The following is a 23,454-nucleotide window of genomic DNA, read 5'->3' on the forward strand; positions in this document are numbered from 1 at the left end:
GGGTGCCACCTTCTTTCGTCCCAACATCTGGAGTTCCCCATCCCTGTTGCACCTGGGTGGCCACATGAGAACAGGGTGTTGAGCTCAATGGGCCCTTAGGAACCACATTTAGAGGTCCACAAATCCATCCCCGCCTTATTTTCCTTCCAAGGGAAGACTCACCAGAAGTCAACAGGCTGCTGTGGACAGGCATGCGCAACACTCAAGTGGCAAGGGATCCCCTCTCTCTCTTGGCCTTCTGTAGGACAGATTTGGTCAAGGAACAAGCCATGTCACCAGCGCGGTCCCACTACGGGACACAATTTATTTAAGGTATTCCTAAACTTTTGCTTAATGTTTAATATCTCTAAACAGTGTGCAAAACAAATTACAGTGCAGGAACACCAGGTGTGTGGGAGTGCAGCATATTGTTTGTGGCATCTGGCTTGCAGAGAACATCGGCTTTCACTAGAGAAACCAAGGTGCTAGCCCTCATGGATGCAGTGGTAGGCCTGAATCCTCAGAAACAGGAGCTGTGCACCAAATATGATTCCCAGGGATAGGGAGGAGTTCGATGCTCCACGCTTCTTCCCTAGGAACGAACCTCCAAACCAGGGTTTCCCAAACTTGGGTCTCTGGGTCTTTTGGGACTACAACTCCCATCATCCCGAGCTAGCAGGACCAGTGGTCAGGGATGATGGGAATTGTAGTCCCAAAACAGCCGGAGGCCCAAGTTTGGGAAACACTGCCAGGTGTGCGCAAAAAAATCAGAGAACTTGTTCAACTTTTCATCATTTATGCAAGTCAGGAAATCTAACTCTCCCCCCTCCCTGCAGCGGGGAATTCTACAGTTCTTGGTGCTTTCAATTTTTCCATGGAGGGGAAAGGGAGAGGCAGATTTTTTAAACCTGGCACACATATGCAGGCTGCTGTGACTGTGGCGTCATCCTGCAGCACCAAGCAGAAGGGGGCTGAGGGGGCAAATGGATGCAATGGCTTCCCAGATGTTTTAATTATCAAAAGAAGGGCTCGTTCACACAGACTCCAGCGTCCCGACTTGTGTTGAAAGTGTGTATGCTTGTTGGTTTGTTTAAATTGGCCAGACTGCATTTCTGTTGAACAGTACATGCGGATAAATGTCCACGTGTCCACAGACCGAAGTTCAAAGATTGTACACTTCTGGGATGTAGTGTGTGAACACCCTGAAAACGCGACTTCTGGATCCAGGGGTGCTTTTGGGTACAAATGTCCCCATCTGCATTTCAAATTCCTCTCCCTCCTGTGTCTTCTTCCACCTTAGCAAGCAATTATTTGCGTCCACATCTACTGTTGCTAACTCAGGGTGAGCAGAATACGAGGAGCACCAGGAGCTGCCCTATACAGCGTCAGGCCGTTGGGTAACACGAGATCAAGACTGTGTGCAGCTCTCCCAGGTTTCAGGCCTGGGGGTCTCTCCCAACCCAAACTGGCGACGCCGGGGACTGAACCCCCAGCCCTACTGAATGCAAAGCAAACGATCTACCGCTGAGCTGTGGTCATTCAGTTTACGGTCATTCTGGTCCTCAAGGAATATAGAGCTGGCTGAAATAGGAAGCCAATAAGCTGCCTTCTGTTGCATCAATGGGTCGGCGGAGTTCAGTAATGCCTGCACAAATTGGCAGCAGCTCTCCAGGCTTCCAGACCTGGGGTGCCCTTTCACGGAGATGCTGAACCGGGGACCCTCCACATGTGAGGCAGCTGCTCTAAGCTCAACCCTTTCCTGGGAGATCTCTTGGAGATGGGAAACTGTTTCCAGCTCTGGGGCAGCTGTTGGCAGAGCATAAGACTCTTAATCTGCGGTTCCTGCATTGCAGGGGGCTGGACTAGATGGCCATTGTGGTCCCAGCTCTGTGATTCCGTCCCCTGCCAGCCCTGCATTTGCCACTTGGGCTTTCTGCCCCCAAAGGATTCTTACCACCGTCCTCTGCTTTTCCCTGGGGTTAAGGGTTGGAGGGGGGTGTTAACAGCATGACATGGATGGGCGCTGCCCCAAAGCCAGCTCTGGGGCGCCCAACTGAGCCACAAACACCAATTGGTGCTGTATTGGGGCGCTGGGACTGGCAGAACCACATTCAAACCTCTGCTCACCTGCAACCCTTGTGGTGCCATGGGATCTTTGGAGGCCTGATAGGGTAAAGATAATAAATCTGCCACCAGAGCTTGCATTCTATATACCCAAACTTCATTGGAGGTCCATGCTGGTGCTGCTTCAAGGTATTCCCTCGCAGGAGGGAGAATGCAAAACGGGAGTCACCTCCATCCATCTGGATAGAAAGACAGACGCCAATAGTTTTGGGCTGTCTGAATGGCACCCAGGTGCCCTGGCAGGAAAAGAAGCTGCCCAGCTGCCTCTGCTCATTGGGTGCAGCACCTAGCTCACAGAGACTCCTTTTTCCTTGTGGGGCGCTGTGGTACAGTCCTTGCAGACAGACAGACAGACTCTGAAGGCAGAGGCTCCACGCAGCCCCTTCAGGCAGACACCGCCCCAGCCCCTCTGTCTCCCCACATTCCTGGCGCCCTGTTTTTTCATCACAAACATTTTAGATATAAAAACAGGCAGCCGATTTCACCATCATCTCCCCCACCCATCCTCTGCCATTACAAACAGAATGTTTTAAAAGTCTGTTTTCAGAAACTAATTTGGAAAATTACAGTAGTTTTGGATACTTCCTTTGCACACAACAGGAAAAAAGTACACACCCCCTGAGACAGGTCCAAAACCCTTTCCCCCTTCTGCTAACGATATCCCGTAAAATATATATTTTAAAAAGGCGGGGTGTGCGTGCTTGCAAGGCGAGGAATAAAGTGCCGCAGAGCATTGTGGGATAGCTGTCCCCAGGTGAACACCACCACCCCTCCTGTCTATCAATTCACATGTGCGATTCCCCGCCCCCTCAATCTGATTGGCCACTCGCTTCTCTTCACCAGTCAGGGCTCTGGAGAACGAGGAGGGTGGGGGAAGCTGTTGCATCCTCTCGGGGGCCACCCCAAAGAAGGCTGCACAGGGCAGAGCTGGTCTTTACAAGGGGGTGGTGGCGGAGGGGGGACTTTTGCCGCTCCCTTGGTGGGTCTCTCCGCTGGGCATGCCGCATCCACCCCAGGTCTGTGAAAAAGGCCCCCTTTCAATCCACTCCATGGGAGTCCTCACCGCCAGCGCCAACTCTGGCCAAATGCAAGAATTTTTTAAAAAAACAATGCAACCGCCAGTGAGTTTCCTGCAGACGCTTCCACCTCCCCACCCCACAGCTCTAGGCATCAAGACGGAAGGGTGGGGGGCGGGCTCTTCTCTGGGCTGCCAAACAAGCTGGGGGTCCTTGCCAGCAGAGGTCCAGCGGGTGCCGCCTACAACCGCTTGTCTTTCACGAGTCCGTTCTTCAAATGTTTCCTGTGGAAGAGAGAGCAAGAGAGCTGAACCCCCTGGAATTAATGGGCCCAAGTCAGCCCTGTCAAAAGAAGGGAAGACTAGCCTGCCGGATCAGGCCCCAGGGGGCCCCTCTGGTCCAGCATCCTCTTCTCACTGCAGCCAACCAGGCGCCTGTTGTGGGAAATGGGCAAGCAGGACTGGAACCCCAGAGCCTGGGATGCAGAAAGATTTCTCCCTCTGAGCATCACCCTATTGGCTAGTAGCCATTCCTCTGTGAGTTCATCCAATCCGCTTTTGAAGCCAGCCAGGTTGGTGGTCATGCTGCCTCCAGTGGCAGGGAGTTCCATAGTTTAACTAGGTGCTGAATCTCCCAGCTTTCAGCTTCATTAGATACTCCCAAGCTGTAGCGTTAGGAAAAAAGGTCTTTCTCCCTCTTGCCTATAAACTTTCTATGCCATGCATCATTTTTTAATATCAAGTTGCCTCTTATTCACCTTTTCTCAAATCAAAAAAGCCCTAAACGCCTCATAGGGGAGCCAGTCAACCCTCTTGAGGGAAAGGGCCCTTTTCTGCCCGTTCATTTCAATAGGACTACTCTGAGTAAGACTAATGTAAGGGCACACACCTATGCTTCCATATAGCAACCTTCCAGAGGCTTTATTACAGCTTTTGTGTGTTTTAAATTCATGTCACAACAATGAGCTTTATAATCCTGTGGCTGCAATTTACTCAGTGTGCTAAAATTACAAACCACTTTGCGAAGCTTACGCTCCAAAAACCCGACTGGGAATAGCTGAAACTATAAAAAACTATAAAAAATATGCATTTGTCAAACCCTTAATAGTGGGTTTCCATGCTCCCCTGGCTTGGCCCTGCCTCCCCCTGGGGAAAACACCCCACTCCTTTCAATGCCAAAGAGCTGAATGGAACATCCACATTTAGACACAGTCTACCTCAGAGTGGTTTACATGCTCCGTTTCTGGGCTTCAAACTAGCAGAATGATGCCCACGGCGAAGGGTTTCATCCAACAAGACGATTCTTGTGGAGGATAGTTGTATCAAAAGAACTCCACATTCAGGTGCAAACTATCCCTGAATGCTAGGGGGGGCAGCTAAACATCTGGGAGAGGGTGGGTGCTTTTGCACTCCACTTGCAGGGTTTCCAGAAGAGCATGGCTGTCCACTGATGGAAGCAGGGAAGCCAGGCGAAATGAATGTTGGTGAGAATTTGATTTTCTTCCTCCCTCCCTCCCTCCCTGGCACACTAACCCTTCCTTCCAGCAGCTGGGGACGTGAAACTCCCGGTCTCTCTTCTTGCAGGCTGCGTCAACATCATATTCCCGGACGTCGTTCACTTCCCGAACTTGCCCCAGCAAGACCTTCACTACGAAGATGATGATGTACTGCAAAGAGGAAGGGAGAGGGGGCAATCATAGAAATGTAGAGTTGGAAGGGAACCCCAAGGGTCATCTAGCCCATCCCCTTGCAATTCAGGAATCTTTTGCCCAACATGGGGCTCGAACTCATGACCCTGAAATTAAGAACCCTATTTTGCACTCCATTACTCAGCCCCCCACTTTCCTGAGAACCTGGTTCATCCCAGCCAGGGTGACGTGGGCTAAGATGGCCCGCACTCCCATGATAAAAACATAATAAAATAGCCATTATGATAGCAGTCCTCTTCCCCCCCACTTTCACAGGCAATAGATTATTGAATAGCCATAGGCCTGGGTAAAGAGGAATGTTTTTGCCTGGCGCCTAAAGACATGTAATGATGGCTCCAGGCGAACCTCTGGGGAGAGCACCCAACATTTACTATGTAAGTAAAGCCAACTTTTACTTTTTCACAAAGCAATGTGTGTGGGTGTTATTTCTAAGGGGGAGAAAAATGGCAATACCAGGCAAAATCCAGTCTGCCTTAAAGCATCCTGGATATTTTTTTTAAAAAATATTATTTATTAATTTTTCACATAAAATAAATCTTTACATATTTTAATATAATCCATAAATTACTTTATCTGTTGACTTCCTGTCCTCCATTTCCATGGTTTTCATATTTACCCTTAAATGCTGCATATTTTGCCTATACTATTCAATACACACAATTTTACGTATTTATCTTAATAATTTGTGCTGTCACTCATATTTAAAGTCCTGGTCATCTCATTATAGTAGTTCTTTAAATCCCTCCCAAAAAATTCAGTTCTCAAAGCATTTTTCATCATTTTGATCTCTAATCTTTGCTTTGCTGTTAATTTTGCCAGTTGCACGTATTCCATCATTTTCAAAAGCCAATCTTCATATGTTGAAGGATTGAGAAGACGAACAAAGCGTCCTGGATTATTGTTTCTAGAAGGTTAAATGAACCTTGCCTTAGCTTCCAAGTTTATCCTGCAAAGGACAGTCCTCTGTTGACTTCATTCACGTGAGCAAGGAAAGGTAATAAGTAAACAATATATCCTCTCCTAGTATCTAAATCCTTTCCTGCAGCACTGGGGCTCATGAGGTTCCCAACTCCTGCATTCCTGCAGGGCAAGGCGATGGTGAGGCTCGCTACTCACCAGGAACCAGTAGATGTTCATCAGAGTCAGGATGAAGAGCAAAGCATTGAAAAAGAAGTAGAAGGGGATGTCCGGGACAGTCTGGAGGCTGGTGTGGCAGGTGGTGTAGAGCACTTTGAGAGGGAACCAGTACAAGCGGAACCAGAACCTGCGGGGACAAGGGACCTGGTCTAGGAGGACTAGAATCTTCTTGTTCGTTCACTTAATAAAATCTCTGTATGGTTTGATTGTAAAAAACAAACAAAACCTCAAAGCAATTTACAATTTTGGAAAACATTTTGCACAAGAGCAGTCTATCTGAACAGCAAAATACTGGGATTGCAGCACCACAGCGATTTATTTTAGCCACAAGCAAACAACAATTTGTAACATGCCTTCCTCCTGGGTTTTCTTTTTGAGGGGGGTGGAGTTTGCAGAACCGCCCTCCCTCGAAATGGGCTGCTCATGTGCAGAGTTTGAGGGCAGCCAAACTTACCAGGTTACGCTGAAGGAGACGCAACCGGCGTTTGAGATCAAATCGTTCAGACGATGGTAGACCCCGCCCCGATATTTGAAGTAGACGTTGAGCTTTGTGAACTCCAGCTGAACGTCGCTGATGTCGTGAAGGAAGAGGACGAGGATTCCCACGTTGTGGTACCTGAAGGCAACATTGCCAGGAGGAGAGGATACAAGCACAGGTGAGCCCAGCACAACCCTTGACACACACCTGGGTTCGATTAACGGCATGTAGAGTTTAAGTGCATATACTGGACGGAGAATTTCTGCCCGAGACGCCTGCAAAAGCCACAGTGCTGCCCCAAACAAGAATCATAGAATCGTAGAGTTGAAATGTAACCAAGAATCATCTAGTCCAAAGATGGACTGTTTCAAGAGGTGGCAAAGAGATATCTCTAGATTTGTCTGGCAGGGCAAAAAGCCCAGAATAAAATTTAAGATACTTACGGATGCTAAAGACAGAGGGGGGTTTGCCCTGCCGGACCTTAGACTTTACTATGAATCAGCAGCTTTTTGCTGGTTGAAGGAATGGCTACTTCTTGAGAACACTAACATTCTAGATATTGAAGGCTACGATAATGTATTCGGGTGGCAAGCATATCTGTGGTATGACAAGGTTAAAGCGCATAAAGCATTTAAAAACCATATTGTCAGGAAAGCATTGTTTAATGTCCGGATAAGATATAAAGATTTTTTTGGAGAATAAAACTCCAAGGTGGTTATCACCTATGGAAGCGAAAGCTATGAAAAAACTTAATATGGAGGCTAAATGGCCAAAGTATTGTGAAATTTTGGAACAGGAAGGTGATAAGCTGAAATTGCAGAGTTATGAGAAGCTTAAAGGGAAGGTGCGAGACTGGTTACATTATTTTCAAATAAGAGAGGTTTATAATCAAGACAGAAAAATTGGTTTCCAGGTGGAAAAATCAAAGTTGGAAACAGAATTGCTAGAACCCAATGCTAAGATATTATCAAGAATGTATAATTTGCTGTTGAAATGGAGTACTGAGGAAGAAACGGTAAAATCTGCCATGATTAAATGGGCACAAGATATAGGACACAATATTATGTTTGCTGACTGGGAGCAGTTGTGGACCACTGGGATTAAATTTACAGCATGTAATGCCTTAAGAGAGAATATTATGAAAATGACGTACAGGTGGTACATGACCCCAGTCAAGCTTGCAAAAATTTACCATTTGCCCGATAATAAATGTTGGAAATGTAAAGAAATTGAAGGCACATTCTTTCACCTTTGGTGGTCGTGCCCGAGGATCAAGGCTTTCTGGGAGATGGTTTATAATGAATTGAAAAAGATATTCAAATACACTTTTGTGAAGAAACCAGAGGCCTTTCTCCTGGGCATAGTTGGCCAATTGGTGCCAAAGAAGGATAGAACTTTTTTTATGTACGCTACAGCAGCAGCAAGAATACTCATTGCAAAGCATTGGAAGACACAAGAATTACCCACCTTGGAAGAATGGCAGATGCAAGTAATCGACTATATGGAAATGGCTGAGATGACTGGCAGAATCCGAGACCAGGGAGAAGAGTTGGTGGAAGAAGATTGGAGGAAATTTAAAATTTATTTACAGAAGCAGTGTAAAATGTATGAATGCTGATGACATTGAAATGAAATGAAGGGGTTTTAGTGACGAGAGTGAAAGTTTGAAATTATAAATTTGGGAGGTAGGATACTTAAGGACAAAGTGGTAGGATATTGTCAGGGCTGCCCTAGGTCCCAGCTCACAAAGGACCAACGCTGCTTCGTTGTTAAGTATAAAAGTCTTTATTGAAGTTCAGTTTCACTTCCAGAGCCGCAGCGCGCAGCCCCACGTCTAAAGTGTCAGACCACTGATGCTCCGTCTGAGTCTCCTCCCCCCTGACACCAATTTAAGACCCTCGCCTTGCTCCACCTTCTCCGCTGCTCCTTCCTCCTCTGGGTCCGCCTGCCCGCCGGGGTTCCGCCCTTTCTAGCCTCTTCTCCCGCTGATTCCCCTGAGCCTTCTCCCTCCCTCCGGCGGGCTTTAGGAGCTGGTTCCCCATCCGGGTCTCCTGCTGTTCCGCGCGCCTGCACATTTGAACTTGGCGCGCGCGCCCAGCCAGCAGCTTTCCTCCTGACTGTTTCACTGCTGCTGCCACTGCTTCCCCCTTCGGGGGGGCTAGCTGCAACTGACCTCCCTTCCGTTCCCCCACTCTCCGATGGAGGCGTGGTCAGCCCTGACTCCCTCTCTGGAGGAGACGCTGGCCCTGACACATGTGACTCCTCCCCCCCACTATGCTCTGGTGGGGAAACTGGTCCCGATCCTCCACTGCTGCTTTGGGGTTCCCCTCTGGCTCCTTGTTTCTGGTGCGTCCCCCCTGGGACCCCCCTTGCCCTGACCATCGGCGCCCCCTTCTGGGAATCTTCTGATTCGCTGGAGAAGCTCATGGAATCTCTCGGGCCACTGTCATACTCCCCTACGCTGCCCTCAGATTCTTCCCCTTCGCTCTCCCAATCCTCTCTCCCCAGTGCTCCTGCTCCTGATTCCCTGACAGATATGAATTTGCTGAACCAACTGTCAAAAAGGGATACAAAAAAGGGAGACGTGAGGAAGTCAGGAAAATAAGTTAATTAATGTTGAATAATTAGAAAAGAGTGACTTGTGTTTTTTCTTATTTTACTTCTGTGTGTTGACTGGTTTTTCTTTTTCTTTTTTTCTTTCTTTTCTCTTTTTTCTTTTTTAGGTTAAATGTTTGTATTTTAGGTATTTTATGTATTGTGAAATCTTGGTTTTGTGCTTTTATTGTCCTTTGTTTGGTGATGTCTTTCCTTATTGTTAAATTTAATAAAATATTATTATTAAAAACAAAACAAAACAAGAATCATCTAGTCCAACTTCTGCAACCAGGGCACTGAACATCCTGCCATAAATTATGTGGTATGGCAGCATCTTCAGTCACTTGTTCATGGCCTCCTTAAATCTCCACAGTGCTTTGCTGCTGAAATATTACATCTCCAGTCAACACTGAAGCTGGCACCAGCTGATTTCCAAATAATCACCTGGAGACTCTCCAAGTAGCCGGCGGTGTCTAGAATGAACCCCACCTTTTTCTGGTGAGTAATCTGTGGAGGGAATCAGAACTTACAGGGTTAAGAAGTTCTGAGTGACGTCTCACATTCTGAGGCGTGGTTTAGAATACTGAGGGGAGTGTTTTCCTGTGTCTCTCTCAGTGTGTGTTTTGCTCCGTTGCGAGAAAGGAGCAAGATGTGTGCTTTGTCACCAGGAGAGTTATGATGTTTGTTTTGCTACGAGAATAAAGACTTAAAGTAAGATAAAGGAGACACCGTGCGTTAAGCCTGATTTATTACACACACACGGCAACTGTGGCTACTGTTTCTGTTTCCCGCTGTGTTTACACTCTGCTGAACCGTGAGAGGAGCCCCGGGAGCAGAATCGCACAGAGGAAGCGTGTGGACCCCCGGCGGGCTGGTAAAGCTACAAATAAATCATTCCATAGGTTATGGGGTTAGCAAACGCTTTGAAGCAGTTGCAAAGTTTGTGCCTGTGTGTGTGGCCAGCTGAAGAGACGCTGGGGAAACGCAGAAGACGCTAGTCTGCAGCTAAAGACAGCTGGAGCTGTGCCTACGTTTGAGGCAGGGAGCTCGCTGGGAAGATCTGGTCTGCCGAACCGGGTGCGAGACGAAGCTACTACTGTTCGTATGTAAGCTGGGCCCCGGGGGAGAAGATGGCAGACAGCCATGAATCGTACGCAGTCCCTTTTGAAAAGGTGGACGGAAGCAAGCCCTGGGTCGCGTGGCAGGCAGTGGGAGCCAGACCAGAGGGGGCTGGGAGCTGCTCAGAGGAAGCACCAAGCCCAGGAGGGGCTGAGGGATGCCCAGAAAGCCCAGAGGGGGCTGGGACTGTGTTGGGAGGCTGTTGCAATGCTACAACACGTCTGTCTGATGGGCTGTGTGCTGGAGAGCGGCTGAGAGAGGAAAAGAGAGAAGCAGTGGCAAGCTGTTCCTCTGAAAACTGTGCACCTAGGAGTGGGGGTGCAGGCCAGGCAGGCCATTCCCAGGGTCTTGAGAGTGCCCAGGCTGTTTGGCAGAAGCTGGAGAGGGTTTGCAGAGAAACCACAGCGGGAGCCAGAAGCCACGTCCCCAGAAGCAGTATGGCCTCAAGGAGCACTGCTGGCAAGGTTGGGGGGGCAGAGAAGACCAAAGACAAGTTTGCAAAGTTTTCCACTCGGCGTTGCTTTGTTTGCAATTCCCCTGAACATCTGCGTCGCTGCTGCCCACAGAGAGCAAGGGAGACAGGGCAGGATGTGTCCAAGGTCGCTTCCCATGGGAACCAGCCGGGTTTCCATGGCAACCAGGCCTGCAGAGGAGGCAAGCGTGGGAAGCCGCAGATAGTACGTGCTTCAGAGAGGGAAGAAGGCGCTTATCAGCTAACTGCTTCGATGGCAGTTTTGGAGAACACCTGCAAAAGCCCCAAGGACGGGGGCAGCGGGAAGTCTGTTGTTAAGGCAACAAAGAAGGACAGCTCCAGTGAGGAGAGAGTGCTGCGTTGGATTGTGGACTCTGCTGCTAATGCGCATCTAGTCACTGAGACACCTGGTGTCAAGATGAGGAACTGCAGAGCTGTTTCAGCTGGGAAAACAGTGTGTTTTGCTGATGGGTCACAGAGACGTGTTACTAATGTGGGAAACGTGTTTGTTTCTTTCTTGCAGGCGCAGCTGGAAGTCTACGTGTCGCCAGGGATAAAACATTGTCGTTTATCTGTACCATGTCTCTTACAGGAGGGGTATATGGTTTGTTTTGAGAAGAATGTCTGTACAATTTCCAGAGGGGGGAAGCAGCTAGTACGTGTTGAGAGAAATCAGAACAACCTCTTTGTTCTGGAAACACCTCTGGAGGGTGAGGGGAATGCTGGGAAGGCCACCAGTCACACTCATGTTTCATGTGCTTGCGTGTGGCACAAGAGAATGTCACATGGTTCCTGTGAAGACATTCAGATGTTATCAGAGTGCACCAAAGGGTGCAAGGTAAGAGAATGTGGTGAACTTCTGAATTGCAGGGCTTGCAGGAAAGCCAAGAACAAGGGATATAGTTATCCCAGGGTGGAGAGAGTAACCACAAAGCCTTTCGAGCTTGTACATGCAGACCTTTTTGGTCCCATGCCACAGCCAAGTCTGGGCAAGGCCAAGTTTCTGCTGACGCTGACAGATGATTTCACGCAGAACTCATGGGCGTTCACGCTGAGAACGAAGGAGGAGGCAACGCAACTGATCAAAGATTGGGTTGCAGAGGTGGAACTAAGGTTCTCCACCACGGTGCAGGGGTTCAAGTGTGACCGAGGGTCAGAGGCCACTGGGTCTGCTCTAAAGAGTTTCTTTCGCCAGAGAGGGATACGTCACAAGGTGACTTCTCCTCAGGAGAGTGGCGTGGCAGAGCTTAGGAGTAAAGCTCTGGTTCAAGTATCAGAGATTCTACTGTGTGACTCTGGTTTGCCTCAAAGTTTTTGGGGGGAGGCGGTAAAGACGGCCAATTTCACGATGAACAGGTGCTACAATTCAGTGGTAGGTGACACCCCGTATTTCTTGCTCAACGGAGAGAGGCCGCGGGTGCATTTCTTTCGTGCGTTCGGTAGCAGAGCCATGGTGCCTGTACCAAAGTTTCAGCAGCAAGAGGGTGGCCCAAGGTACCAGGAAATGATCTTCTGTGGGTATGAACCTGCGACAAAGGGGTGGAGATTTGCATATCCAGAAGGTGATCAGACCAAGCTTCTGGTCAGTAAACATGCTGAGTTCTGTGAGCAGGATGGTTGGGCAAGGCGCAAAGCGAGCCCTGACGTTCACTCAGATTATCTGTCTGAATCTGAGGAGGAGGGAGAGCCAGAGGCTGAACCTGCTGGTGGGGACCAGGTCCCTGAACAGAGTAGGGCGTCTCCACAGGTTGTTAAAAGAGTGTCCAAGAGTGAGCCCTCATCTCCTGTTAGCATAATGGAGAAAGCTCACAGACGTGTCAAGTCAGAGGGGGAGTCGTCTGATGAAGGAGACTCACATGCTGGCCCCAGTGGGTCAGAAGAGTCACCCCAGTTTGTGCCCAGGCGATCATCTCGGGCAACAAAGGGAATTCCACCTGAGAGGTTTCAGGTCACAAATGCGTGGGTTGGTTTTGCACAGTGCGAACCTGAGATTTGTGAGGAGGTTCAACAGGTGCCTGACAATGATGCCAGAAAGGAGCGAAAGGCAGTGGGGAAAGTGCTGAACACTCAGAGGTCTGTGCTTTGCTGCTGAAATATTACATCTCCAGTCAACACTGAAGCTGGCACCAGCTGATTTCCAAATAATCACCTGGAGACTCTCCAAGTAGCCGGCGGTGTCTAGAATGAACCCCACCTTTTTCTGGTGAGTAATCTACTTTTGAATTTGGAACATGGAAGAAGCTGGTGCCAAGCCCCTTGCTCTGCTTCCCTCGGGACCTCAACAATGTCGAAGCAACACGATGACCAGACAATCTTTATAGAATTCCTTCAAACCATAGCAAGTTCAAAATGAAATCTTTAGACTCAAAGTCTCTGAAAATCTTTAAAGACCCCCCCCCCCCGTCAGCGAGGCCAAGAGGGGGGTCTTGTTGTCTGGGCAGACCAGGACCTCCAGACACGCTGCCCAGTCACTTTGGAGCAGCAACTCAGACTGGTATCTGCAGCCACTGTGCGCGCTGTGATTCTCCTGCGGTTTCACTTCACCACCAGAGGTGCACTCCGTTGTCTCTCGAGATGGACGGGTGCCAACAATAATTTTTAAAAAAGCAAGCTGGTGGGAAAGGCCCTTCTCTGCCCAAGACCCCACAGAGCCTCTCCTAGGCTTTGTATAAGTAGTCTGTGCTAGTGCAATGCGGCACCCTATGCTCCTATTTCAGACGATGAGGACCAGTGTGGGAAACTCAGGTGTATAAGCCAGGGACCAAATGGCTCCTTCAACCAAGGTTACAGTCGCCAAAATGGAATGTCTAGTTGACATTGGGGAAAGTCTTATCTTACAAATGATGCGAATGATTCTCAGTTAAACATCCGCCTAGTTCAGAGGACAACCTTGAGCTAAGATAAGAGCCTTGAGAACTTAAAGAAGAAAAGTCCCTTGATCCAGGGACAGTTTGCATAACTTTTGGTCCATTCCAACCTCTTTTTGACTCCTCCTGCTCAGGCTGCACAAAGAATGCATTTTGGTTCCTGAGATTCTTTCTGATAAAGGTAAAGGTAAAGGGACCCCTGACCATTAGGTCCAGTCGTGGCCTCATCTCGCTTTATTGGCCAAGGGAGCTGGCATACAGCTTCCGGGTCATGTGGCCAGCATGACTAAGCTGCTTCTGGCGAACCAGAGCAGCACATGGAAACGCAGTTTACCTTCCCACTGGAGTGGTACCTATTTATCTACTTGCACTTTGACATGCTTTCGAACTGCTAGGTGGGCAGGAGCAGGGACCAACGGGAGCTCACCCAATGGCGGGGATTCGAACTGCCGACCTTCTGATCGGCAAGTCCTAGGCTCTGTGGTTTAACCCACAGCGCCACCTGCGTCCCCTCTTTCTGATAGCGCAGATAAAATATAGTGGATAGAATTATACCGAATGGGGTATTAGTGTGTGAAAACAGCCCAGATCCGAGCATCTCCAGGCATGCACCTCCCCATCCTTGCACCCAGGCATCTTCACTTGGTCGCAAAGGGTCAAAAGCCAGGTTCAAAATGTGCTTGGAGCATGGCTAATTTCAAACACTGAGGACTAGAATCTTACTTTATCCTGCGGGGAAGGACCAGAGTTTGGTGGCCTTAAACGTGCTCTAAGCACAGAGGACCCAAGGTTCAATCTCCAATAGCATCTCCAGGAAGGGCTGGGTGCCACCCCCAAGTCTGAAACACTGGAGAGCTGCTGCCACTCAGTGCCGGCAATGCTGAACTAGAGGGACCTTAGTCTGCTTTGGAACCCAGGACTTTGTGCATGCAGAGAGTGCGCTCTGCCACCAAGCAGAGGTGTAGCCAGGCAGGAAACAAGGGAGGGAGGGAGCATGTGCGGATGGGGACGCACCTGAACATGTAAGAGAAGGTGATGAGCATGAGGGCCACCACGTGGTGGACGAGCATGACGATCGAGTCCCTGCGCCAAGCGTCCATGTAGAACGTGGCGTAGATGGAGTGGCCGTAGAAGCTGCCTTGCATCAGGTAGGCGATGGCAATGCCTGGCGGGACCTCCATGCCCCTCTTCCAGCCTGGAAAGCCACAAAGGAGAAGGGAGAAAGCAAGGTCAGTGAATCATAGAAGGGACCCCCAAGGGTCATCTAGCCCAACCCCCCCCGCAGTGCAGGAATCAATTATTATTCTAGCTGCCATGGAGAATTTGATCTCACACTCTGGCTTTCCATCTACAGCCCCCTACCAACTGAGCCAAGGGCTGTGAGAAGCTTGCAAGCAGGGCCAGGGGGCAAGAATAATACAATCAAAGAATTGCAGAGTTGGGAGGGACCCCGAGGGTCATCCAGTCCACCCCCTGCAATGCAGGAAACTCAGCTAAAGCATCCTTGACAGATGGCCATCCAACCTCTGCTTAAAAACCTCCAAGGAAGTAGAGGCCACAGTCTCCTGAGGGAGATCGTTCCACTGTTGAACAGCTCTTACTGTCAGAAAGTTTTTCCTGTTTTTGCTGTCAGAATCTCCTTTCTTGTAACTTGAAGCCCTGGGTTCAAGTCCTACCCTCCAGAGCAGGAGAAAACAAGCTTGTTCCCTCTTCCACGGGACAGCCCTTCAGATATTAGAAGATGTCTCTCCTCTCTCCTCTCAGTCTCTTCTCAGTCTCCCAGGCTAAACATACCCAGTTGCTTCAACCATTCCTCATCAGGCTTGGTTTCCAGACCCCTGAACATCTCCTTCACCCTCCTCTGCACATACTCCGTCTTGTCAACATCCTTCTTAAATTGTGGCGCCCAGAGCTGGACACAGGACTCCAGGTGGGGTCTGACCAAGGCAGAAGAGAGCCTTTCCCTTGGCCAGCCTGCTGGGAGCCAAAGCAATTCAAGGGACAGAGTTGCCACACACCCCAGATCCACTCTCACCCCCCATCAGGAACCCCGGATGCCCCAGAATCCTGCAAAGTCATACCAACAAGGAAAGAACAAAGCCTGCTAGCTAGTGGGTGTCCTGAATGGACATTCTGGGCTGTCACCACAAGGGGGCATTGCTGCAAAAAAATGAATTAAAATTAATTCACTTTTGGGTCCCATCCTATCCCCAGAGGCACCTGTGATTTTGCAGCTGCAGAAATGCAGGCACCGCATTATCTATTTTGCAAAAAAGGGAAAACATCTAGTGAAAGTGAACTATTAGGTTTTCATACACGCAGAAGGAAGGAAGGGAAGTTTATTTTAGAAATAATAATTGTTGAACTATTGTGGATTGACAATTGGATGAACAGCCTCACTTGTAGATATTGGAAGTGTTAAAATATTGTACATGCAGGAATTGGCAAGTGGAGAGCTGATGGTTCAGGGGGAAAAGTTAAAAGCAACAAAAAAAATTTGTAATATAAGATTAATTATAGGGAATGGAAGGTGACTCAGAAATAACTAGGAAAATAATGCAGCAACAAGAAGAAATTATGGGCACATTAAAGACGGAATGTGGGAGGCCAGTTTTTGGGGAAATTGTATTAAATTTGCTTTTATTTGTTAAAATTTGGAAAATCAATAAAAATGATTTAGCAAAAAAAAAAAAAAAAAAAAAGAGGCCCTCTTTTATTTTCTTTCAAGGACCAGAGCTTTGTGTGCAGAAGGTTCCTGGTTTAAGCCTCAATGGTATCTCTGTGTGGGGGAAGGAAACCCAGAGAAGCTGCTGCTGCTGCTGCTGCCAGTGTAGACAGTCTTGGGCCGAAGGAAGGACGAGCAGCAGCTGTGAGGCAGCTTCCTTGTTCCCATGGCACCAGCTCTTCATTCATAACCTTGAGGACTAGCACCCTGTCTTGATTTTAGGGGAGGGGTGATAGCTTAGCGGCACAGTTCCTGCTGCCAAAAGCAGGCGGGGCAACAAATAAAACTTTTGTCAAGTTTCTTCCCACACGGAGCGAGAGACTCAGCAAGGTCCATCCTGCATCCAGGGAAGCAGAGAGGCATCATTGGAGTTGAAGGAGACATGCAGGTTCAACTGGCAGCTGCCCTATATAATACAGGATTGTCACGTATTTCAATATAAAATGCTATGTCCTGTATTGATACAGTTTTGCCCTGTATTCCAGGCCTTCTCTCTCTCTCTCTGCCAAATTAGGGATACTCTCCAAATGCGTCTTTGAAAGGCGAGTGAAAGGTCACGTTTTGAAGCTCTGGGTAGCCAAGCACAGACAGATTCACAAATGTCCGTGTCAAATTCTGGAGGGGCCATCCTGTTAGGCTGCAGTAGCAGACCCTCCCCATGTCCCTATTTTCCAGGGTCAGTCCCAGATTCACAGAAGCCACCCCAGTTTCTGATTTGATCCCGAAATGTCCCACTTTTCCTCAGGACGTCCCCATTTTCATCGGGAAAATGTTGGAGGGTCTGGATAATAGGATGTTCCTATTTTCATTGGAGAAAATTAATGTTGGCGGGTATGCAATAGATTGTAATGGATTGCTTTGAAGTCACTTCAGCACCAGATAAAAATAATATCGCCCCGCCAACCACCCCGCCCTGTGCTGTATTTTGCCAGGACAAAGGTGGCAACCCCAATCTCCGTAGAGGATAGCTGCATATTCCTGCACTGCAGGGGGTTGGACTAGATGATCCTCAGGGTCCCTTCCAACTCTCCAATACTATGATTCTACGTCCACCCAAGGGGGGGTGAGGTGAGGGGGTGGCCTGGCAAGAGTCTCAAGGGTTGGACAGAGAGGTTCGCAGGGCCCGAGCTACCCTGGGAAAAGGTTTTGCAAGAGGGAAGCCGCTGCCCAAGTCTTGACTTGACCTGCGCTGCTTACCGTACCATAAAAGACGGAAGGAGGGTCGTGGAAAAAGGGGTATCCAGCGAAGAAGAGCAGGTAGGCGCCGTATGACCAGGCGAGGGTGTAGAAGGCCAGCTTCCAGGCACTCTCGGGCATCTTGGCAGCATCCTTGGGGGGCAGCTGGCACCACTCAGCGAAGGGCTGGCAGAGAGAAGAAAGGATAGGCTGTTAATGGAGGGAGGTGGAATCCTGACAAGACAAAAGTGCTGCTTCTAGGGGACAGGGGGGGACGACTCCCTGGTCCTGAATGGGGTAACTGTGCCCCCGAAGGAGCAGGTGCACAGCCTGGGGGTCATTTTGGACTCACAGCTGTCCATGGAGGCACAGGTCAATCCTGCGTCCAGGGCTGCAGCCGACCCTTCTGCAGTGCAAGAATCTCAACCAAAACATCCACAAAAGATGGCCACTTCCCATTCCCTACTGAAACTAAAAGGTGGAGGAATGCTTCTGTTTAGAAAAGGCCTTCCCTCCTGAGAGATGGAAATGCCTCTTTTTTGCATCAGGGATGAGGCACTCTTATCGCTCCAGGTATCGGTAAAGGTAAAGAACCCCGGGCAGTTAAGTTCAGTCAAATTCAACTATGGGGTGCAGCGCTCATCTCCACGTTTAGACCGAGGGAGTCGGTGTTCATCCTCAGCTTTCCAGGGCATGTGACCAGCAGGACTAAACCGCTTCTGGCACAACGGGACACCGTGACGGAAACCAGAGTGCACAGAAATGCTGTTTACCTTCCCACTGCAGCGGTACCTATTTATCTACTTGCACTGGTGTGCTTTCAAACTGCTAGGTTGGCAGGAGCAGGGACAAAGCAATGGGAGCTCACCCCATTGCACGGATTTGAACTGCCAACCGCCACCTGCGTCCCTCTAGCTGCTAGCAAGATATCATTAGAGAGATGATCGGGAACCCGCAGTGCCGGATTTATGTATAAGCTAAAGGAAGCTACTGTATAGCTTAGGGCCCCACTATCTTGGGAGCCCCCAAAAAAATTAAAGGAAAAAAACCTGGGTGTACATTTCCACAATACAGTATAAGATAAAAACAAATAAAACCTACATACAGCAACAGTGCTTTGTGTTGTGTAGGCTCCTATGATGTAAGTCATGGGCCAGCCGGCTAGCCTGCTCCCTAAAATATTACTGGTTAGACACCTATTAGGTCCATAAATTACCATATAGCATATATTCAACACAAAAAATAGCGACAATTTGTTGTTGACAAAGGACAGCTGGACATATAAAGGGCCCCATTACCTTCAGGAGCTGAGGGCCTCATCAAACCTAAATCTGGCCCTGGGAACCCGCAATTTACAGAAGGCGTCCCAGTCTCTGATTTGATCCCAGAATGTTCTGCTTTTCCCCAGGACGTCCCTATTTTCATTGGAGAAAATTAATGTTGGAGGCTATGGAAGGAGGAAGGCCTCTCTTTCAAAGAGATAAGACCTTCCCTCCAGAGATAAGGGGAAGGCCTCTTCTCAGATCAGAGACGGGGGAACCTAAATCCTGCCAAATGTTGCTGAGGCTCCAAACGCAGCCAGCATGCCCAATGGACAGGGCAAATTGTAGTCCAGCAACATTTGGAGAGCCACAGGTCAGTTTGATTTATTTTTCGGGCGGCGGGGGGGGGGAAGCACATAAGCTTTTCCTCCGATCCCTGATTTTGCCACAGCAGGGCTTGTTCTGGCTCCGGCTGTGACCTGATCACCCGAGCAGCTGAGGTCTTAATATAGCATTCCCAAGCAGGGAGCCCGTCTCAAAAGCTGCTGAGGTTGTGGCCTCTGTTTCACGGTCAGGTTTTTTTTTCTTTCCAGTTTCCACCTCCTCGAATTTCCCTCTGCTTTTCCGGCTCCCTTGTGTTGCACCAGCCCCTGGCGGGGTTCCTGCTCTGCAAAGATGTCCAGGAAGGGCGGAAGAAGCAGGAGATGCGCTCGCAGGCACCCAATGGAGCCAAAGGCCAGAAGAGTGAGGACTAAAGCTGGGCGATATCTGGTTTTCAATATCACAATATATCACCAGTGAAACATCACAATATATTAATATATGACACTGTCTGAAATAAGTATGGAGCTATGTACAGGCCTGCATTGTGATTTTTGCATAGCACACACACACACATATCTTGATTCATGATATATTGCCAGGTCAAAAATTATGTACGGACTTCAAATCACTAATCCACAAAGACAACCCACCCCTCCCGCTATTTTTCATGCACAAAAGTCTGACTAGTAATAATAAACAAAGAACCCTCTCCCTTTTTTTTTATACTATTTTGTTGTAAATGATTAGCTTCCTTCTCCAGACTGTGGAGCCTTCCAGAAAGAAGAATAGAATTGCAGAGTTGGAAGGGATCCCAAGAAAAATCTAGCCGAAGCCCCAATGTTGATGGACTACTCATCATGAATCTGGCAAGTCTTTCAAGGGGCCACAAGACTCTCCATTATATCCATCCAGCTAGAAGTGGCAAGTTTTGCACAGGCTCCTCAGATGCAAAGGCCCCAAAGGAATCAATGGGGCTTCCTGCCAGGTTAGGGTCTCCTCAGAAGGTGGTGGCCTCTCCTTCCTTGGAGGTTTTCCAGCAGAGGTTGGGTGTCCATCTGTCAGGGATGCTTTAGCTGGGATTCCTGCTTTGCAGGGGGTTGGACTAGATGACCCTGGGGGGGTCCCTTCCAACTCTACAATTCTATGATTCTATGAAATTCCACTTAGAGAACAACCCACTGAAATGACTGGATCCAAGTTCAACACACCCGTTAATTTCATTTTTTTATATATATACATTTTTATTAGTTTTTTAACATATCATTTCTGATAACCATCTAATATAACTTCTTATCTTATACAATATTTTAGACTTCTGTCAACACCTCTAATGATTTTCCGTTCTTTATCACTTATTCTGCATTTCTTAATTTTTCTATTATTCTATTACTCTTAATTATCATTAACGAATAGCTCTCCTCCTTACAGAACTTCTTGCAGTCCTACTAGCGTCATCTTCTCATTACTATTACTTTTCAAATAGTTTGTATATTTACTAACTCTCTGGTCCCGCAGGTTTTGAATCCTTCCTGTTAATTTATCCAGTTCTGCATGGTCCATCAATTTCATCCGCCATTCTTCTTTCGTCGGTAATTCTTCTTGCTTCCATTTTTGTGCCATTAATATTCTTGCTGCCGACACACCCTTTAATTTCAATGGGCCTGCTCTGAGTAGGACTATCACTGGATGCAACCCAGTTAAACACATTTTGCCCTAAGGTTAAGCAAGTTTTGCTTTGGGGGAAGGCAGGACTTATTCCATCAAATTGTGCGAGAGAGAAATTAATTGACGTTATTCTCTCTCCCCACCCCTTATCTTTCTCTCCAAAAGCTAGATGTCCAGCCAGGCCCTTTAAAAAAAGAAAAACCACATGCTTTGGCTCATTTTGGATGTAGGTGAGCCGGAAGGCAGTCCAATGTCAGTAAGTGGGGCTGTGGTGGTGAACCCTCCCAGAGCAAGTTCTCTGCCTGACCTCCGTCTGCAAAGCCTGCCTTCTTACGCAAGAGACAGACACCACCATCAAAGGCATCCTCTTCCAAGTGCGGTCCCCGGTTGCCCCTAGCAACAGAGGTCTTCCTGTGCTGGTTGCTCTGGCAACAGCAGCTGGCTGGCAGCCAAGGGACCAGACTGCTGTCATTCATGTATCCTACCCTATACTTATTTAAAAAAATGAGAGCGAGGAGCAGGAGGAGGAGAAATTATTGATGCCCGAGGCTACAGCACAGCTCTCTCCCCGGGGGCAGGAGAAAGCCCAGTCTTGGGAGGTTATTTTTTGCAATTAAGGATGGGAATATATGAAACAAGTCTGAGGAAACAGCCATCTGCCTGTGTCAAATTCTGTTTTTCTCTCTCTCCTCCACCCTCAGTTTTCAGAGGTCTCCCACCCGTCTCTTTGAGCTTCTGTTTGGTGCCACCTAAGTTCTTGAGGTCTAGAAACGTCACCCTTTTATAATCAGTAGCAGCTTTGAGTGCATTTCTATATCTTACCTTTCCTCCCCAAGGGGCTCAAGGATGACACCCCCCAACATGCTCCTGTTTTAGTTTCACAACAACCCTGCGAGGGACGGGGGCCCCAGCCCAACCCAAGGTTTTTTCTTATAAAAGGCTTCATATGAACCCACCTGCCCAGATTTCTTGACACCCCCCCTTCATTTCACTTCACCCCTAAACATCTCCCGACCTCAACACAAACTCCCATAGACCTTGCCTCCTTAAATGACACCTTGTTCCCCCTTAATTACCTGAATAGCAGGGGGTTGGACTGGATGATCCTTGGGATCTCTTCCAACACAGCTGGGTGGCCAGCTGCATTTCACTCCCCTGTTCTCCTCACTCTCTAGACTGTTTTTTCCTTGGGGCAAAGACCAGGATTATGGAAATCTGTAAAAAGCACCTGGGTGCACCAACGGAGCCCTATAAAATAGGAAGGGGTGGGTTCCCGTCTCTGCAGGTGAGCTTGCTAGGCAGCCCTAGATCTGGAGGCAAGCCCACTTTGGGCCTCAGTCTTCCCCATCTGAAGTATGGGCATAAATCATACTCGTCCGTCTCACAGGGTTGCAGCAAAGATTACCTGAAGATGCTGATTTAATTTTAAAATGTATAGGGGAAAAGTGTGATTTATTTTTCAGTGTTCAATGCATTAAAATAATGAGGAATACATATACACACACACATGCACAGTGACTAACATAACAATAATGGAAATATATAGCGATGCCTGGCTAGCTCAGTTTGGTTACAGCTGATAATGCCAAGGTCGCCGATTCGATCCCCGTAAGGGACAGCTGCCTACTTCTGCATCGCAGGGAGTTGGACTAGATGACCCCCAGGGTCCCTTCCAACTCTACAGTTCTATGATTCTATATATAACACAATAAATTTTTGATTCAGTTTAAGAGGCAGCTGGAGAAGGCGGAAGCTAAAAATACATAACCTGCTGCAAGACAGCAATCTCCCTTGCTACCGTATGTTAGTCATGATAAGCAAATCTAGAATAGGTAATTAACCACATCTTTCTGCAAATCCACCACAATCTTGGCCAAAGTGCTGCTTTTATGCTTTAAAAATGGTTTCCCCCCCACAGATGCAGGAACACACACATTTACGTCTTTTTTGGTGTCAGGGAAAAGAAAAGCAGACAGACACTTGATTCTCACAAGCTATTGAAACCTGATTACTTTTAAACCTAATTTCTTTGTACTTTGCTGAATTAAACAGAACTGTTTTAAATATTGTTACCCTCCTCCTCCACAGACAAGGACTGTCACACTGGAAGAGTCAAGTGAAATACACGAATGCACGAAGGCATTTTCTGCTGTCTGGCTGGAGCAGAAGACATTTTAACCGGACTGGCTGTCTAAGCAGGGCAGATCGTAACACACAACACTGTGGTGTAAAATGCAACCCAGATTAACTTTACACTCCCTGGTCCTTATCACACCTTTGCCCGCCACAATGACACACCGATCAGGTTCTTTTTCCATTGCCTGCGACAGATCAGATCGCTGCAAGAACATAAGATAGCTGCATCGGTAGAGCATGAGACTCTTAATCTCGGGGTCGCGGGTTCGAGTTCTGTGTTGGGCAAAAATATTCCTGCACTGCGGGGGGTTGGACTAGATGACCCTCGTGGTCTCTTTCAACCAGTGTTTCAACCACTTGAGACCAAGTGAAGATGCTTGGGCTCCAGCATGGCGCCTGACATCTCCACCATCTGGGGGTGCTTGCCTGGAGATGCATGGATCTGGAATAATTTCACCCACTGATACCCCACCCTGTAGACTCTATTTTATCTGCACAATCAGAATGAATTTCAGGAACCAAAATGCATTTTCTGTGCAGCCTGAGCAGGAGCAGCAAAGAGCGTTATGGTTCATTGTTGTCTCTTGTCTTCACCCCCCCCCCCCGCTCAAAGTTGGGAAGGATATTCCTTTCTTGTCTAGAGTCCCACAGGAGCTCACCCGCCTGGGAAG

At 48.3% G+C, this 23,454-nt stretch overlaps 1 protein-coding gene across 1 annotated transcript in view; it reads right to left on the minus strand.

The window, feature by feature from the left end:
• Positions 1-270: 270 nt before the first annotated feature.
• CERS1 (ceramide synthase 1) overlaps positions 271-23,454 on the minus strand; it is a 30,527-nt gene continuing 7,343 nt past the window's right edge. The window contains exons 2-7 of the mRNA XM_053372397.1: positions 17,423-17,582; positions 14,510-14,690; positions 6,419-6,580; positions 5,944-6,091; positions 4,652-4,785; positions 271-3,403 (exon numbers count right to left, since the gene is read on the minus strand). Of these exons, the coding sequence (XP_053228372.1) occupies positions 3,361-3,403; positions 4,652-4,785; positions 5,944-6,091; positions 6,419-6,580; positions 14,510-14,690; positions 17,423-17,582 (828 nt within the window). The 3' untranslated portion in view covers positions 271-3,360. The remainder of the gene's footprint in view (positions 3,404-4,651; positions 4,786-5,943; positions 6,092-6,418; positions 6,581-14,509; positions 14,691-17,422; positions 17,583-23,454) is intronic.

This window comes from Podarcis raffonei, chromosome 18 (assembly GCF_027172205.1).
Source record: "Podarcis raffonei isolate rPodRaf1 chromosome 18, rPodRaf1.pri, whole genome shotgun sequence".
NCBI classification, from domain to species: Eukaryota; Metazoa; Chordata; class Lepidosauria; order Squamata; family Lacertidae; genus Podarcis; species Podarcis raffonei.